Below are 19107 nucleotides of genomic sequence, written 5' to 3' on the forward strand. Positions count from 1 at the left end.
GTGTGCTAATACATGCCTTTATTTTTCACTGCTGTCTCTGTCTTCCCCAGTAACTTCCAGTAAATGACTGTAACTGCAATGTTAACCCCTGTCCTTATGACCTTGTCCAGGCAGAAGAATGTGGATAATGATCATGAGGGAAGACAAGTTCCGTGGGGAGGACTTTGGGCTTGCATGTTTAGAGGGTGGAGTCTTGATCTTTATTTTTAATTTTTTTTTACTTCTGGGAATTCAATGCCCAAGCCAAACAATTACTTTACCACTGAGCTATAGCTCCTGCCCTTTTTTTTTTTTTTTTTAAATTTTGAGACACAATCTTGCTAAATTGCCCAGACTTGGCAATTTTCCTGCCATAGCCTCTCAAGTAGGCAAAATTACGAGTGTGGGCCACCATACCAGGGTGAATTTTGATCTTTAATTTTTTTTTTTTAAATTTAGGCGGAACCAGGGATTGAATTCAGGCCTTTGCGCTTGCCAGGCAAGCACTTATTCTATTGAGCCATCTCTCCAGCCCTGAATTTTGATCTTTAAAAACCTGAATGGCAATTTATTATTTTAGACATAGAGAAATAAAATTATCAAAGAGACCTTCATGTCTGAGGTCTGCTGCCTCTTCCCACTCCCAAATTTCACATGGAAAAAGCTCTCTTGTCATTACAATCCTTTTTTCCTTATTATGATGCTATAGTCAGTTAAGTTAAAGTCTTGTCTTGGCCTGGGAGAAAGGGCATCTTTACATGGTGTTTTGTACCTTTTATTCAACCAATAAGCTAAATGATGTCTCAGTTCTCAGAAACAAGGTGTCTCTGTTGTTTCCAAAGCCTTTCTATGATTCTTATTTTCCAGAACTAAAGAAGATGCTTTAAAATTTTATTATTACCAAATAGCTGAAAACAAATTAAGCCTCTGTCTTCTAAAGTTCTGAATTGAGTAAGAGCTTTTTTTTTTTGTCCTTTTTTACACTGTCTTGTGGGGGTATTCACTGTGGTTTAAGAAAACAATGCTAACAGCTAACCCCTATCAACTTTGACTCAGTTCTGTGTCCCAGGAATTTCATGTATTAAATAATTTAATCTTTAAAACAACCCCAGAGTCTGAGTATTATTATTACTTGTGTATTTTAGAGGGTGAAGTAGGAACAGTGAAGCAGAGGATGCTACTCCAAGACCTCAGGGGCAGGCAATGGCCAACAGGGCTGGGAACCAGACAGCCTGCCTCCAGCATCTGTCTGCTTGACTACTTGAAGATCTCCAAATCTATGAATAAACCCAGTGATGTTTAGTATTTTTTAAAAAGGATAAAATGTATTTTATACTCTATACATGTTTTTTTTTTTTTTTCCTCTCAAATATGGAACGAACCAGCTCACATTTATAGTCTGATTTTAATCGAGGACTAATCTATGGATTGTCAAGTTAGTGAAAGCAAGGAATGCTTGCATCTATAACATTTTCCCTGGGAAGTCTATTATTTCTAGCTACCAAGATAGAAGACTGACTTCTGTCTGAGACACATTTGCCAACTCCATGGATCGGTTCTGATTGTTCAGTAATACATCTATTGAGGAGTTTTGTCCTGGCTATCTTCCCTATCTTCTTTAGTCATCATCCCTGGTGACATCAATAGCCAACTATGTGACCCATCCAACACCTTGGCCATTTCAGTTCTTTGATTACCTGCTTCGGAATCAATGACTTTTTCATATTTCACCTGTTCCCATGGTAACTGCCAAGCCCAGGAACTACAATGTCCCTGGTTTTAAGCATTCTACTTGGACCAACACCTCTGTCTTTTCATTTCACTTGCTAGAATAGCACTGTTGTGACTATATTTTGACCTTACTGAGACACCTCATCATTGATCCTATCCTTTTAATTTTTCAAACTTTCATGCTCCTTCATTTTTCTCTTATTTTCATTTTCTTTACTATTCAACTTAAATTCCATGATCCATCACTATAACGAATTCCTGAAAATATAGTCAATTGCCTTGTTCTTCTGTGTTATTTGCTTGGCATGACCCTGACCTTGGTTGAGGGTAACTATGTCCCATTTTCTTCAACAATTGAAATACAGAAGAGAAAAATCATACAGTTGAGCTCACTGGTTTCATTTTAAAATCATGACCAGAAACCTCAGGGGCTCATTCAACACTAACAGGAAATTCTACTATGTTTCCCTGTATAATATTTTCCGAACTTTATTCCTGCTATGATTTTCATGGTATCTGAATATCTCTGCAATAATTTGCTATGTAGCTCACCTTGAATGGGCTCACATTGAAGACACACCTATATCCTAACTCTTGTTCTAAACCACAGTTGGCAAGCATGGTGGTTAATCTTTTTATATTTTTTGCAGTGCCGGGGATCGAACTCAGGACCTTGAGCTTGCCGGGCAGGCGCTTATGCCATTGAGTTATCTCCCCAGCCCTGATGATGATTAATTTTGATTGTCAACTTGACTGAATTGAGAATAAGTAGGAAATTAGTAATGCACATTCCTGGATATGTCTGGAAGGGTGTTTCTAGAGATGATGGACACATGGGGCAGCAAATCAAGGGAGACCTTGCCTGAATGTTGAGGGTACCACCCACTAGGCTCCATCAAGAGTTGGGCATTTGTGATAAGTTTTGGTGCTAGGAAACACTGTCTTAGTGAAGCAAAATGTTATTCACTCAACAAGACAATTCTTTTATTAGTTGTCATCATGAAAATATTTGTAGATTTAAATTGGAAAATTACAATGTTGTTCTGGGCAATAAACAAAGAGCAGCTCACTTGAACTCCAAAGTAAATGTAAGATTTAACCAGTGACTAATTCCAGTGCCATTTCATAAATTTCTTTTTATTCATGTAAGCTATGTTTTATGAATTCACTATGAACACTGAACTGTTAGTTGTATGGAAAATAGCAATAATCGCGCCTCGGATAAACCTCATTGGCTACGATACTGCCACTGCGCAAAGCTTAGTTGTATGGAAAATACAGGACTAGGTTCTTTTAGACTTCTGGTTACAAAATTTTCATCAACTGATCATGTGTTCAGGTTGGAAGACATCTGATGAAATATGTACTGTTGACTCATTAACACTGAACTCACCAACTAAATGATGTTTGTATGTTCTTTGTCCATAAGACACACTCTAGTTTTATTGTGCTTGTTAATGCTAATAACACCTCACTACTGTATGAGCCATTTTTTTTCAGTCTTTGTGCAAGATCTATTAAACGTCTCCACACAGCAGCCTCCATTTTCAGATACTGCTGCCAGGAACAACCTGTTATGTGGTAGGGACCAGCTGGGGCATGGCAGGTGGCTCTGGTGTCCCACCCTTCTGCTCTGAGATGGGAGTGGCAGGCAGGATCTCATCTGTGGGTTCCACAATGCTCACATGGTCAGGCAGAGGCTTCTTAAGGCTCGTCTTACCACTTGGATCCCAGGGCAGCATGATCTTTACTTTGATACCCAGCACACCCTGTTGGAGCAGCACGTGGCGCATGGCAGGGTCAACGTAGCAGCTGACAGTGTCCCCACTGTGGATCATCAGGCCATCCACAACTTCACGGACTTAGCCCTCTGCCCACGGAGTTTCCCAGACACCACGACCTCATGGCCCTTGGCTCCATTCTCCGTGAAGAACCGCAGCACACCTAGCAGGCCCTCTGCACAGCAAGCCCTCCTAGGAGTTTGTAACGCAGAGATTCCACCTGGGCAATGGCGCAGAGACCTCTCATTGCCACCTTCTCAGCATAAAGCTCTACACTGCCCTCAGGGAAGCCAGACCTCTTCTGACTGACAGCAGTCAACTCGAGGGTCCTCTGGCCCTTCTCACCAAGAACATTCTGTGACTTGGTGACTAACATGATGCTTTCTGTCCTGGTGGGTGTAACTCTGACTTCAACGCCAGAGCAGTCATCTTCAGCCAGCTCCCCAGTGAGGAACTCATTCAGTTTCGCTTTGAAGATGCTGTCAGTAACAAACTTCCTCTTCTTAGAAATCCGTACCACCTTCTTTCTGCCGTGCGCCTCTAAAAGGAAAGCTGTAGGCCATTTTTAATCAGCAAAATCATCGAGAATAAACAAAAACACAAGAAAAAAGTAGCATTAACTAGATTGCAGAAAGGTACGTGTTTATGGTATTTGTGGTGGATCAAGAAGACACAGTGTTGCTCTGACTGTACATGGAGTGATACCCTTGCCAGCTTCCCAGAACGGAAAAATACTAGCATCAATTGCCCCATTTGTCACTCTAATCTTTTCCTAAAATATTAAACTATTTTAAAGTTGCAATTCTACAATTGCAAGACAACTCCAGTAAGGCCCTGATTAATGGTGTTACGTATGGTCATAACAGTGATGAGTTTGTACTGTGACCAGTTCAGTAAATATTGGTTAAAACTGAAATAGCTCAGTGGATTAAAGCACTTGCAAGCAGGCACAGGGGTTGGGGGTTCAACCCCAAGCCTGCTGTGCCAGTCCCGCCCCTGGGGTGCACTGAGATGGTAATTGAGACTGGGTGTGGTGGCAAGTGCCTGTAATCCCAGCTCTTGGGAAGCTGTAAACAGTTGGATCACTATGAGTCCTATCTAGTAGTGAGACCCTGGACACCTTGTAGATCCTTTCCTAAAAATAATAAAAAAACTTACTTTAAATATTAGAATTGAATTTATTGTTAAAAAATTATGTAAGTCCAGAAAAATATATTTGTCATGGATATTTTTCAAAAGTTTATACTGATCCAGCTAAGTTTTGTTTTGTTTTGTTTGAGACAGGGTCTCACCCTGTAACCCTCTCTTGTCTTGAATTCTCTATGTAGCCCAGGCTGGCCTGGATCTTTCGTTGATCCTCCTGCTTCAGTATAGAGAGCTCTTCCTGGTCCTTGTCTTGGTCCAGGAAGCTTATCTGTATAATCCCATGGAAAAATTGTTGGGATCCTAGTGAGTTAATTTCAATCTATCACTTCCAGTGCAACCTGTGGTGAGAATGAAGACTCTAAGGCATATCTACAGTAGTGGCGGGGTAGGGCGGGGCTGCCGATTAGCTCAGGTGTTTAAGTGCTTGCTGAACCAAAGCAGTCAGACTCAGGATGCTGTGGTTTGATCCCCTCATCCTCAAGCCAAACCAGACCTGCCCTGAAGGCATCCTGAGCGACCTCCCCAAAAAAACCTCCTTCTATAGTTGTGGGGTGCTGCGGGGGTCCTAAGTCCAGCTATAATGTTGGCCAACTGGAACAAAGGCCTTGGCCCAGGGTGGAACCCTGAGTTTTACTAATTTGTGGCTTGAGGATGAGTGACTGCAACAATGGTAGGAAGTACGTGAGTGCTATGAGCTGGGCTAGGTAGGAGGCCTAAAATCATCTCTGCAATATGCAGAGAGAAGGATATGCACAAAGAGTAAGCTGTATAACACCGCTGAGCTCATATTAATGTTTGAAAAGTCATAGCTTCTTATCTGGGCTGATAAGGGTGGTGGTGAGAGTGGAGCCAGCTCTCCATCCTGCCCAGCTCACACATGAGTTTTGGGAGTTGGGGGGGGGGTGCGGGTGACACTGTCCTGTTGCCTGGCTTCAAAGACTACACATCAGCACCTTGGCTGGACCAGTTCACATTGCTTAAAGTCAATTGAAGAGGTAAGGAAAAGACCTAGCCAGCTCTGTACACATCATTACATGGAAATAGGGTCAAGTTTAGCCAAATGGAGTTAGCCAAATGGAGCTAATTGCTCTTCTTTCAAGGAGAGTCACCCGAGTGGTCCTCCACATATCAGCCTCCTGAATGCTGGTATTACCCAATGCCACCACACCCAGCTAAAATATCTTGAACCTTCTCTCTTTTGATGTAAAAGAACAGTTATAGTTGACCTGAACAATGAAATGAATTTTTGAGTTGGTTATTTTGCACAAAGCAAGCCCTCTGAAGGTCTCTCAGCCTGTAGGGAAGTTAGAAACAAAAATCACATTTATTTTAGCCAGAAGATATGTATGGTCAAATACATGGGAAAAAGAAAAAAAAATGGACCTTACAAATAAATGAATGAAAATTTATGAAGATCTTTGGAAGTGAAACTGATAAGTTGTTTTATAACCAACTATTGATCACAATAGAATACAAAAGGCACAGGGTATTTGTTTTAAGATGAACTGATAAAACTCATGTTAGTGCTAAAGAAATGCTCATTTATTTGAGAGGTCAAATAGGGATCAACAAACAACTGAGACATATCTACAAAAGGGCTGGGAACAGCTTTAATGACCTTTAAATGCTGTCACTGGGGATAGCAGAAGGTGTCAACATCTCCCCAGTGATCTTCTCGATGACTGAAGTAGTTATCAGCTCTTAGTCCATTTGGGTTGCTAGAATAAATACCTTAGGCTGGTAGTTTACAAGCAACAAGGATTTATTTCTGCTGGCTCTGGAGGACTAAGCCCAAGCCTAAGGTGCCGGCAGGTTTGGCGTCTGACAGGTAGGTGGCGCCTTCTTGCTGTCTCTGTTAAGGCAGCCCTGGGCATCTCTGACAATAGCAGTCTCATTGGTTAAGTGACTTAATCATTTCCCATAGCCCGCACCAGCATTCAGACCACAGCCAGTTGTTTATAAAGATATTTAAATCAAGCGCGCTGTTTTCCACAGCTTTTACCAAGTGAAAAAATGTTGTAGGAATGGATACAGTGGCAAGTATTTAAACATAAATCAAAAACCCTGAGGTTATCACACTTGCAAATTTTCCTATGGGAAATATGCATGGTTGTAGAATAAACAAGCAAATAAAAAGAGGCAGTCTGAGTGATAAAGCTATGACCGGGTGCCTGAATCTATAGACCTTTCCCTTCCCCTCCCCCAGGTAATTACAGAGATTTTGATCTCCTCTCAGATATTGTGTTTATTTAACACACATCTCAGCGCACCTGGCTTATCAGTGTACTTCAAGAAAGGCCTTAGCATTATGGTTGAGCGAGTTGGATTTTCTGCTTTATGCTGAATGTTCCCTGGGACTCCCCGTTCCAGCATAAGATCTGTTTGTCTTCTCCTCTCGATACTTGAGACTAAATTTGTCCCAGTCTGAGCTTGCTCTTTTCCTCGCTCCTCTGCTTGGTCTTCTTGCTGCCTGAATAGGCCTTGCCAACATCCAGCCTGTGTGGGGAGCTCAGCTGGTTCTGCCCCTCCACCCTCCGCCTCCTCAGGACCACTCTGTTTCCTCTAGGCCCGTCTCTCACCTATCAGTCAGTCTCCTCCTGGGGCCTCCTCCCCTCCCCACAGCCTACCCACTGTCACCCATTACTTTCTTTGGCACTGCCTTCATAACTGCTCTTTCAAAACCTAAGATGTCCTATACCACATGAGCTAGTTCGTCCTGTACTAAAATAAGGGCACTCTGTTGTAAAGCTACAGTTCTATGATTTGGAAGCATACGAGGCCAAGTGGCTGGTAGCTTCCTGCCTCAGTTGTCATTGTAAAGATAAATAAAAGTCCCTACCAGGCCACTGTGGATTATAAATTGCTGCCCACACACAGAATCTGTGAGAGATTGGGGCTGGGCTATGATTCGTTCATTTGACTTCCCTCCTTTGCGTAAGTTGTTATCACCCATAATGCCTCAAATTCTAGTCTGCAATACTCTTCCGCTATAGACCTAGGTGGTTCAAATTATTGTCCCCACCAGGGTCCAGGCTCTGCTCCAGGTCCTGGGCATCATCAGATCTCATCTTTACATGCTGACCTGAAGGGCCACTTCCTTCATGTCTTGCCATCCAGAAAGTTCGGAGGTGTCCAGGCAGGGGCTGGGACGAGCACTTTTCTGCCTTCATTATCATGAAACCACATACTGTTTTCCTGCTGAGAAAAATCTTTAAACCATGATTTGCAAGGACTGTGCAAATTCTCATTTCCTGTTCTTCCAAGGCAGAGATTTCAGATCGACCAAAGTGAACAGAATTAGATATTATGAAATGATACCCAGGCAAGCAGATGTAGAGTTAAGGGAGGGGGAACATTTTTCAGTCTAGTTCTTTTTCAGATGCTTCCAGTTTTCATCAGCTTTGTCTTCTCTGACTGTGTCCATTCATGGAAAGTAAAATAAGATGGCAGTGATTCTGATGCAAGGAAAAACTACAACCAGAAAAAAAAATTTTATCCAAATTATACTACTAATGGGAGACTTCTGGACACCTTAGTTTCTATTAAGGACTTTCTTTTTTTTTCCCATAATTTTATTGATAAACAAATAGCAATGAGACAGTTTCAAATCAAATTGGTAGGACAGTTTCAATAATTCACACTTGCATACATTCTTCCTAGTGGTTGATTGCTGTACAAGATGAGGACATGATATCCTATTTACAAACACCATTAGAACAAATCACTCTATTCATTAAGAGAATATAACTGTATATCTATCCTAACCACTTTGAACACACAGATACAAAATGGACATTCATCTGTATCCCCTTTTTTGTTAAGTTCCATTATTTGAATATTGTAAGTGTATAAACTCATTAAAATATTCTAAAAGAGTTCAGTAGCCCATAATAGTATTGGGTCTTCTGCTTCACTAGCAATGTCAGAAGTTGTTGACCTGAGTCCCCTACAGCTCAACAATAACAGCATGGCTTTACTTCTTATATTTCATTTTTATACTTTTCTGCTGGATGGTTAAGACCAAGGTAAAGCAGGACCTATACAATAAGTAAAGGCAGGGCGGGGGCTTGAACCTGCGAGATCGCACTGTAGAGCCTGATGCGTAAACTGCTACACTAGCTCTCCAGCTCATTAAGGACTTTCTGTAACACGCTGAGAGTGTCAAGGTGACTCTGGATTGGATATATGGCACTGGTGACAAACCTATTGGACATGTGCTACGGCAGGTTGTTCGCATCACTGAAAGCCCTAAAAGGCTCACCATCGTTGATACACGGGATTGTACAAGTACAGCAAAGCTGATTGGCCAAGCTACTGTCAGTGTCTTGTGGTACCCTAGCCACATGCACAATTTTTACTTGTCATTAAATATACTTAAAAACATGGAGACCAAGAAATCCTCACATACAATCACGGATGCATGGAGGACGGATGGGTGTTAGTGGCTGATTCATTAAGTCAAGAGAGAAGTCTAGAGGCATAACTAAGAAACTCAGCAGTTCTCCATCGAGGGTGTAGAGGACACACCCTTATGCTCTCAGATGTTCATTGTGTCAACTTGAGCAGTTTAGAAATGTACCTAAGAGGCCAGGAGATAACTTGGTAGAATAGCGCTTGCCTGGCAATTGCAGTCAGTCAATCCCTGGTACTTAAAAAAAAAAAAAAAAAAGAAAAGAAATTTAACGAAGTGACTCAGCAGGGGTCTAGGGATTTGGTAAGCATCCTGAACCTGTGCGGGGGAGGGCACTGAGATAGTGTGAGTGCTACACCCGCCAGAGGGCAGGTAGCCTGCATACAATATAGAGACTGCTCCCCCAAGCTCTTGTTGCTTTTGCTGTCTTCTGCCAGCACCAACTGTTGCCCCTGTGCCCTGTGCCACCCTGTGTTGCAGCCAGCTGATTACAGGCTGACTCCTTCACAAACTGTGAGTTAAATAAACCTTTCCTTCCTTAACTTTGGGCTTCAGGTATTTTGTTTCAGCAATAAGAGAAAAGTACCTAAGGTAATGGGTAATGTTATGGCTCAGGCATTAAATGTGCTCCAAAAGTTTCACATTTAGAAGTGGGACTCTTGGGTGACTGGGTCATGGGGCTGCTACACTCTGCAGTGGATTGATTCCTCGGCTCAGCTGGCAGTGCTGCCAGGAGGTGCAGCCTGCCTGGAGAGGCCCCAGAGCTGCCAGTCCTTGTCTGCAGCTCTTCCCATCTCTGCTTCCTGGCCATGCAGTTTTCCTCTACCAGGTTCTTCCATTCGGCCTCAGAACTCACTGAGTCTGGCCTGAACCCACTGAAATTATGATCCAAGTTAAACTTCTCCTTTAAAATTGTGGCTGTGGGCTCTTGTGACCCAGTGATGGGAAGTGACTGATGCTGACAGAATCCAAGAAAAGCTGCCTCGACTCTGATTTTGTTTAAATTTCCAGCAGCACTTGAGTCCAACAAGGTTTTTACACATGAGGTCTGTTTTCAGATTCTGCTACCAAGTGGGGGTGTGGGCAGGTCCTTCTTCTCTGTCTGGGGTGTGACGCTCTCTCTACCACTGCAGTTGTATACTCTCCAACTATTCATTTTCCTGCGACCTTAACTACAGTCTATTCTAATATCCACTTCCTAATCCTTTTTTGGGTTAGGAGATCACACACCAGGAGCACCTAGAGCAGCTCAGGTTTTAAGAGCATGAGTATGTCACCTGCAAAGCTGTTCAAAAACTAAGGACTTTCTGGGGAAGAGGATCTAAGGATGGGGAGGGGAGAGGGGAAAGAGAATAAAAAGAACTAAGACATGTTATGTACATGGACCTACTTCCCATGATGAATGTAATCATTATGTACTGCAAACATGTACTAAGCAAAAACAAAGACACTGCTAAGGCTTGCAGACTGGGCCAGGAAAGCATTAAACCCGAGGCATCAGAATACCCCTTCCCACTCCCCCTGTGCCCAAGAGGCACTTGCACACAGTAGGTCAAAAATAAATGCTCAAGGTTCACAGTGCTCCTTGCCTCAGCACTGAGATTACTGACCGCTTGCTAGCTGCCCCTCTTCCCTGGAGTCCCACGTCGAAGACCGACCCCATTTCTACCATCCCAAGTTGCTTCACTGCACCTCGCTGCCGCTGGGCATGACCCGAGGCGAGGCGAAGACCGGTCCCAGCGTCCGGGCGGGCGGGTCTTGGCGCAGCCGGGCCTGGCCTCGCCGCCCGCCGCGGTGTTTACCAGTTGCCCAGGAGACGCGCGGCCACTGCCACTGCCCGGCTCCGGGTGTCTCTGCGTCCGCTCCGCAGCCAGCATGAGCCGCCGGGGCCGCCCCTGCTCCCGGAGCCTGGACCCGACCTCCGACGCCGCGTTGGGCGCCGAGTCGCCTGCGCCCGAGGTACAGTCCCAGCCGCCGGGGCGGAAGGAGTCGTCCTGGCTCAGCTCCTAGCCGGGAGGCGCCGCGGCTAGACTACCCCGAGCGGGCGCAACCCCTGTGCACCCAGGAGTCCTGAATGCGTGGGCGGGATTACAGCTGCAAGGTCGGGCGGGGCAGGGGACTGCGGTGACTGCCTAATTTCAGAAGTAATGGGCAGGTCAGGAGTTTGTAAAGTGCATCTGAATTTTGTTTAGGCTGTGTCATGCAACCCCTTTAACTGCTTAAAGTTGTTAAACTCGGCAGACACGCCAGCTCTGTCCCTAGCCCCGGAGCCTATAGGCATATGCAGTGCCTTCATTATGTGTTCGTGTTTAGCTCCCGGGACTTGGTGCTGAGCTTTCTTCCAAAGCTGATGTGGTGGGAGTAAGGCTGGCCCAGGGAAAGGTCGCCGACTCAGCGTTGCTAAGCGCTTCGAAACAGTAATTCAGTTGTCCTTGGATCCATTTACTCCTGGGCTAAAGCACTTAAGCACTGGTAACTTGCAAGAGTCAGGTATGCTACACCAGACACACACACACACACACACACACACACACACTAACACACACACTTTTAACAAATATGCTGGCTGAATATGCATCACCTCTGGACCTGGTGCCCCAGGTACCCCGTGAGTCTGCAGCCTCCGCCAGAAAGCTGAGCATCATGTCCCCCACAGTTGCTAATGCTAGAGGCGCCTCAGCATATATATCAAGGGTCCCTGGGGAATGTTAGGCTCAAAGCAGGGGTTGCGTTCCCCAACACCCTACCAGAATCTAATAATATTCAACACCTTTGATTGTTGCCTTACACCCCCACGTTTAGATTTCCCCGATTCCTGATGTGTTTGTGGAAAAGTAGTGTCTTTATGTACCCATAAAACTAATTGTTCTTCCATCTGGCTTTTTCATACCCAACATTACGTTGTATAGCAACATGGTGTCTGTTCTTTATGATGAAGACCATCAGCCCATGCATGAGGCAGTTATATTTTTATGTTATTTACATATTTTTGGTGAGCCTGAACTAAATTATAAGGAAAGAATAAAAACAAAATAGGGGCTGGGGAGATAGCTCAGTTGAACAAGCATGTGATTCTCCCACCCTAAATACTCGGTGTGTATGATATAAGAAGAGGCAGTTTGCTAATGTAAAGTACAATGATCAAATTCTGAATACCATCTTTAGCATTTTTACAATAATCTGCCTACTTAAATAGAACATGATCTATCTAAATTTTAGCAACTATTCCAGTTATGTAGGAGGCCTGCCCCGTAGCTCAGTTCTTTAAGTGGCTGCTTCAACAAAGCAGTCAGCTCAGGTTGCTGTGGTTTGATCCCTACAACTCAAGCAGGCCAAACCTGCCCTGAAGGCATTCGGAGAAAAAAAAATCCAGTTATGCGAGTGTTGCAAATTTTTTCATTCCAAGATCAGGTATATTAAGTCATTACCTCTTGGTTTCTTTTTTAAAATTAATGTTACTGGTACATTTTAGATGCACATAATGACAGCATTAATCACGAGGAATTTGCGTCTGTACATGATCTGCCATGGTTCTGTTTTTCCCATTCCCCTTCCCTCCCTTCCATGCCACTTCCCCTCATTTACTTTTTTTGTTTGTTTGTGGAGCTGGGGATTGAACTCAAGCCCTTGCGCTTGCCAGGCATGTGCTTATTCAACTGAGCTATCTCCCCAGCCTCTACTTTGTTTTTATTCTTTCCTTCTATTCTTTTTTCTTTCTTCTTCCTCCCTTCCTTCTGCTCCCTTCCTAGTTCTCCTTCCCACTTGAACATTTTCTTCCTATTTCACAATATCTAGTATAAATTTTGGTCTTTATTTACACGTATGATTTCTCACATCAGAGAAGCCTTGTCTATTTGAACACATGTGTCTGATTTATTTTACTTAAGAGTATGGTCCAAGGTTCATCCATTTACCTAGGAATGAGTCAAGTTTATCCGTCTTTATGGTAGAGTAGTACTCTACCTCTTCTTCCTTTATTTGTCAATTGGTGGGCATTTGAGATGTTTCCAAGATTCCGCTATTACAAATTGTGCTGCTATAAATATGGGTCTGCTTATATTGCCATGGTGTGATGCTTTTAATTCTTTTGGGAAGATACCTAGAAGGAGAATGGCTGGGTCAAGTAACACTTCTGGTTCTAGGATTTTGAGGAATCTCCACACTGGTTTCCACAGTGATTGCAGCATTCTACACTCCCACCAATAGTGGAGAAAGAGTCTTTTTTTCCCCTAAAGCTCCCCCAGCACTTGCTATTGGCTGATTTTTGATGATAGTTATTTTTGCTGGGGTATTGTTTTAATTTGCATCTCTCGAATGACCCATGCTGCTGAGCATTTTTTTTCATATATTTATTTGCTGTTTCAACTTCTTTATTTGTGAAGCATCTGTTCATTTCAGATGGCCATTTTTAGATTGATCTTTAATTTGGGGAGCCTAATTCTTTTATTTATCAGTCGTATTATTTATCAGAATTCTTTATTCTAGATATCAGCTCTTTGAGAGATAGTTGGCAAAATTTTTTTCCCCACTCTGAGGGTTGTCTCTTTGCTGTGGAAAAGCTTTTTTTCCCCAATTGTTTACTCTTTATGATGTTTTCTATGAGATTGGGATTTTGTTCATAAAGTTGTTGCCTACATCTGTATATCTTCAAGGGTTCTGCCTTTTCTATCTTCCAGTTGACTTAGTATTTTATTTTAAGTTTCAGATATTGGATCCATTTTGATTTTAGTTTAGTACATGGTTAGAAATATGGATCTAGGTTTAAAGTTTGGTGTATGGAAAGCCAGTGCTTCCAGCACCAGTTATAAAAGAGGCTATCTTTCTTCCAGTGAAGGTGTTTGGCCCTTTTGCAAAGATAAGGGGGCTGAATGTATTTGGAGTTCTAGTCCAAAACTTCTAGTTAATTCCCCTGATCCTGATGTCTTTTTTTTATTCTTTGCCACTACCATACTGTTTTTATCACTGTTAGCTTTGTAGTATAATTTCAAGTCTGCGATTGTGAGGTCCCTTGGCTTGCCTTTGTTGCCCAGAATTGCTTTTGCTATTCTAGGTCCCTTCTAGTTCCAGATAAATTTCAGATTTTTTTTCTTTAATTTTGTGGGGGTATGCTATTGTTATTTTGACCAACATTGTGTTAAACCTGTATTTGACAGTATGACCATTTTTTTATATTGGTTCTTCATAATGCTTATATATATTGATTCCTTATGTTGGTTTATATTGGCTCTTCCTACCCAAGAACAAGGGATATTTTTTCATTTTCTAATATCTGTTTTGTTTTCCTTTTTCAGAGTACTGTAGTTTTCAAAGTAAAGGTCTTTTACTTCCTTTGTGAGTTTTTTTTTGTTGTTGTTGGGGGGAACTGGGGATTGAACTCAAGTCCTTGTGCTTGCCAGGGAAGCACTTATTCTACTGAGCCATCTCCCCAGCCCTCCTTTGTGAGATTGATTAAGTATTTCATTTTTTTCCAATGCAATTGTGAAAGGTGTAGTTTCTGTAAATGTCTCTTTCAGTGGGTTTGTTGTTTGTGTATAGGAATGCTATGGAGTGTTGGCTTTGTGTTCAACTATTTGGTTATTAAGGTTGCAGTCTTTGGGTAGAGCATATAGGGTCTTCTCTGTAAGTATTTTTAATTTCTGCAAATAATGCTAATTTAACTTCTTCTTTTCCTAGCCAATTCCTTTTATTTCTTTCTCTCACCTAGTTCCTCTCATTAAAGTTTCCAGAACTGTATTAAAAGAGAGTGCAGACAATAGACAACTTTGTCTTATTCCTGATTTTAAGGTGAAAGTTTTCAGTTTTTGACTATTTATTATGGAGTTATCTATTGGTTTGTCATAAATAGCTTTCATCAGCTTGAGATAAAGACCATCTACTCTAATTTTCTGTAGAGTTTTTATTGTGAATGGGTGCTGAACTTTGCCAAATGCTTCTCTGCATCTATTGAGATGATCATGTGGTTTTGTCCTTGGTTCTATTAATATAGAGTGCTATGTTTATTTATTTGTATATGTTGAAGCATTCCTGTATCCCTGGGGTGGATCCTACTTGGTCATGATTTATGATCTTCTTGATGATTTTACCCTCAGGAGAGAAAATTTAGAAGAAGTTAGAGGGGGAAATACAGAATAGAAGAAGAAAAAGGGATTAGAAACCAGTCTAGAAGCTATGTGTGATGGCCTATATCTGTAATTTGAGCACTTGGGAGTCTAAGGCAGGAGGATCACTGTGAGCTCAAGGCCAGCCCCAACTGCACAGCAAAACTCTGCCTCAAAAAACCAAACAAAAACAAAAACAAATAAACAAACAAACAAACAAAAAACCAAAAAGAAGAAGTAAAGCTGTAGGATGAAAGATTATGCAAGCTTTGGAAACTGGTGAAGAAGACAGGAGGGAAAGATGGAAGAAATGGAAACAAGAACAGAATAAAGAAACAATAAGAAAAACTAGAACTAATGTTGTCACTTGTATAAAGACAGGAACCATCAATAAAAGAGGAAAAAAATTAAGAAATAAAATGTCCCTTTCAGGGCATGTCTCTGCTTTCAGTGGCCGACAGGGGAAGCAGACAGAGACCGCATCCACGTGGGCTGGATCAGCAAGCCAGCAGGAGAGTTGTGGTGGTGGTGGAGAATCCCAGCAAGCCTGGGCCGCTAGCTCCACTCCAATCAGGGTGCTTCTGGTGCTGGCTGTGAGGCTGGGACCTGAGTTTTTCAGCCTGCAGCACTCCAGGTGCCTCCTGCTGGACTGAGCTTGGTTCCGTGATCTTCTGCAGGCTTGAACCCCGTTGCTGTGCCTTAGCCTGTCACTTGGGGCTGCTGGACGGAGTCAGCGCATTATGTCTTGGCACGGTACAGCAGGAGCTCCCTCTTCTGCTTGTCCCATGACTAGTCTCTGCTAGATGTCCACTGGAAAGTCACCTTTTCTTCTGTAGCAATAAATTGCTGGTTAGATCAATTGAATCATCTTGTAGATTCACGTAGAGATGTTTAGGATGTCACTACCTGCACACAGGAAAATTTCCACTGAGTTTTATATTTTAATTTACTTGAAGGAGCTTAAAGGTACTGAGAACAAAAGTAGAAAAGCCAGCATCTTTTACTATCAATTTTCAACTTACATAATGCTTTATCAAAGATAATGCTGCAATTTAGGCAGGCAAGGGAGAAATTTCCCATCATATGCATGAGGAAATGGTTTGTTCACTGAACAAGTGGTGGAACGGAGGATGAAATATCTTTCTTTTGGAAATTTTGTGCTTTCTTCCTACTGAGTTTCACTAAAAAACATTAAAACACAAAGCAGTACTGATTATACAGTCTCTGTAACACCTTGGCCAAAAAAAACTGCTTAGTGCCTCTGCACTTTCGTGCCCTCACTGGGGACACGGGATCCCTTTCCACATGCACTGTTTCAGACTAGAACGGTGAATATGTGTGGGGCTTGCTCTGTGACAGAGGAAGGCTCCTTTGTATTGGATCTCGTTCTTCTTCTTATCTTCTTGAATTTGCCTTGGAATCAACACTGCTACCACCCATTGGACCAGAGGCAAAACCTCAGCCATCACCTCAACACTCAGTGTACTGTGGATCTGGGAAGGGATGGAACATGCGAACATGAATTTCATAGTCCTGGCACTCAGTGAAGAACTGAGAATTCCCAACTAGAGGAAACAGACACAGTAATGATTACTGGGTCATTGACGCATGGACAAGATTGCACGCTTGACTTTTCTCAAGTTGAGTTTATGCATAATGAGCTCATCAGCCAAGCTTTACTAGGCTAGGAAGCATGGTGGATTCTAAAAACAATAGTGCAAACAGTGAAGCAAAACGGCACAAGCTGGGAGGAAAGAGGTAAGTGGCTCTGGGCAGGACTGCCTGACTTTAGCCTTTGAAATAATGCTACCGAGTGACAACAGTGGCCGAGTTACAAAGTGGAATCAGCAGCAGCAGAAGGGAGTAGGACCTGGCTGCAGAGCTACAACCCTGAGGTGGGCTAGCAGCTCTTTTGCCAAGCCAGAGTTGTCACATAGTTAGAAGATGCCTATCAAAATTACGACTCTATTATCAACCATTGCTGGGAAATGGAGCAAATTTCTTTTTTCTCTGTAATACAGTTATTAAAGGAAATAACTGTCTGATGGAATCACTGAGAGAAGCAAACGTAAATAGCAACAATCTCTCAACAACTTCAGTTTCTCAAAGCAAAGGCTTGGAGCTGACCCTGTATAAATATGAAGGAAATAAAGTTTGTCTTCTTTTTTACTCCCACCACTTCATTTTTTCCAAAAATGTGTTTGGTACGGACTCCTACTGATCCTCCTGTCTCAGCCGCCCCAGCGCTGGGATTACAGGCGCGCGCCGGACTCATTTAGCTGGCTCAGGGCTCCCGGAGGTGGGGCTGGCACAACGTGTGGTACCGGGATCGAACCGGGTCTCTGTACTTGCCTAAGCAGGCGCCTAGTCCACTGAGCTATCTTGTTGGCCCTTTTAGTCTTTAAAAATTTCATGAAATACAAATAACACAGAGCATATCGTCATTACCGTTTGTACGCCTCCTGTTCAGTTGCACTTAGCCCATTTACAGCGTTGTGCGACCAGCGTCACCATCCATCAGCGCGTTTGCTCATCTTGCAAAACAGCAACTCTGTACTCGACAAACAATGACTTCCTCTTGCTCCTTCCTGCTGTCCGCACCCGCCGTTCTCCTTTCTGTCTCGGAGAATTTGACCACCCTGGGAACCTCATATACATGGGCTTGTTCTGGTTTTGTCCTTTTGCGGAGAGCTTCTTTCGCACAGTGCAGTGTCATCACGGTTCATCCGTGTGCTAGTGCGTTAGAATCTCCTCCCATTTGAAGAGAGGATGGCTTCCACTGACCGCATACCCGTTTTGTTACCCGTGCATTTACCTGTGGACACATGGATTGTTTGTACCGTTCGGATTAATACTGCTGTGAGCATGGGCGAATAAATACCTCTTCCACACTTTGCATTCGATTTCTTTGAGTGTGTACCTAGCCGTGGAGCTGCTGCATCCTATGATAATTCTTTTTTTTTTTGGCTCCGAATGACCTCAGGGCAGGTTTGGCCTGCTTGAGTTGTGGGGATCGAACCACAGCAACCTGAGCCTGACTGCTTTGTTGAAGCAGCCACTTAAAGAACTGAGCTAAGGGACAGGCCCCCATCCTATGATAATTCTATTATTCATTTTTTAAAGAACTGCTATACTGTTTTCCACAGTGGCTGTACTGTTTTATTTTGAAAAAAAATATTTGAAAAAAGAAAAAACAAAAACAAAACAAAAGCAAAAGCAGAAACAGAAGCTAAACAACAAAAAACCCCAATAAAAATGATGCAGAATTTCAAAATAAGGTGATATGAAATTAACAATGGTTGCTATAGCACATATCTTCAAAGTAGTTGCTCAGATTATCAGATATAGGTATGCAGGATTGATCAACCAATTAAACATTAATTTTTAAAAGAGATTTATTTATTTATTTATTTATTTATTTATTTATTTGGTATAGAGTCTCACTATGCAGCTCGAACTCGAAGTGATCTTCTTGTCTCAACCTCCCCAGTGCTAGGATTACCGGTGTGCGTGACCATGCTTGATTTCTGTGGCTGGCTTGGCAGGGAGCTAGCATGGCATGTGGTGTGGAGGATTGAATCCAGGTCTTTGTGCTTGCCAGGCAGGCACTTAGACCACCGAGCTTTCTTCCTAGCCTTAAGCATTAATTGTTCCTTTGAATAAATTAATAGAAATTAGTAGTACCATTATCTTAGCTATTATATCATTATCTCTATCTATCTATCTATCTATCTATCTATCTATCTATCTATCTATCTATCGCCCCCTTCCTTCTTTTCTCCTTTCCCCCTGGCTGTGTTCTTTTAAATTTCCACCATCAAGGCACAGTGCTTCCAATTTCTTGCCCATGCTGGTTATTTTCTCTTTCCTCTGTATTTTAAATTGTAGCTGCTCTTGGGCCGGGGAGATGGCTCAGTGGAATAAGTGCTTCCCTGGCAAGTGCAAGGGCCTGAGTTCAATC

The 19107-nt window shown here is 42.7% G+C and overlaps 1 protein-coding gene and 2 pseudogenes across 1 annotated transcript in view; 1 reads left to right on the forward strand and 2 right to left on the reverse strand.

Annotated features, from left to right (window-relative positions):
- Positions 1-2814: 2814 nt before the first annotated feature.
- On the reverse strand, positions 2815-2971 carry LOC111813957 (annotated as a pseudogene).
- A 248-nt stretch (positions 2972-3219) lies between these two features.
- LOC101561636 lies at positions 3220-10925 on the reverse strand (annotated as a pseudogene).
- Positions 10909-19107, forward strand: part of Ccdc170 (coiled-coil domain containing 170) — a 141712-nt gene continuing 133513 nt past the window's right edge. The window contains exon 1 of the mRNA XM_023706237.1: positions 10909-11007. Coding sequence (XP_023562005.1) covers positions 10924-11007 — 84 coding nt within the window. The 5' untranslated portion in view covers positions 10909-10923. The remainder of the gene's footprint in view (positions 11008-19107) is intronic.

Source organism: Octodon degus, unplaced genomic scaffold (genome assembly GCF_000260255.1).
Source record: "Octodon degus isolate 3935 unplaced genomic scaffold, OctDeg1.0 scaffold00246, whole genome shotgun sequence".
Taxonomy (NCBI): Eukaryota; Metazoa; Chordata; class Mammalia; order Rodentia; family Octodontidae; genus Octodon; species Octodon degus.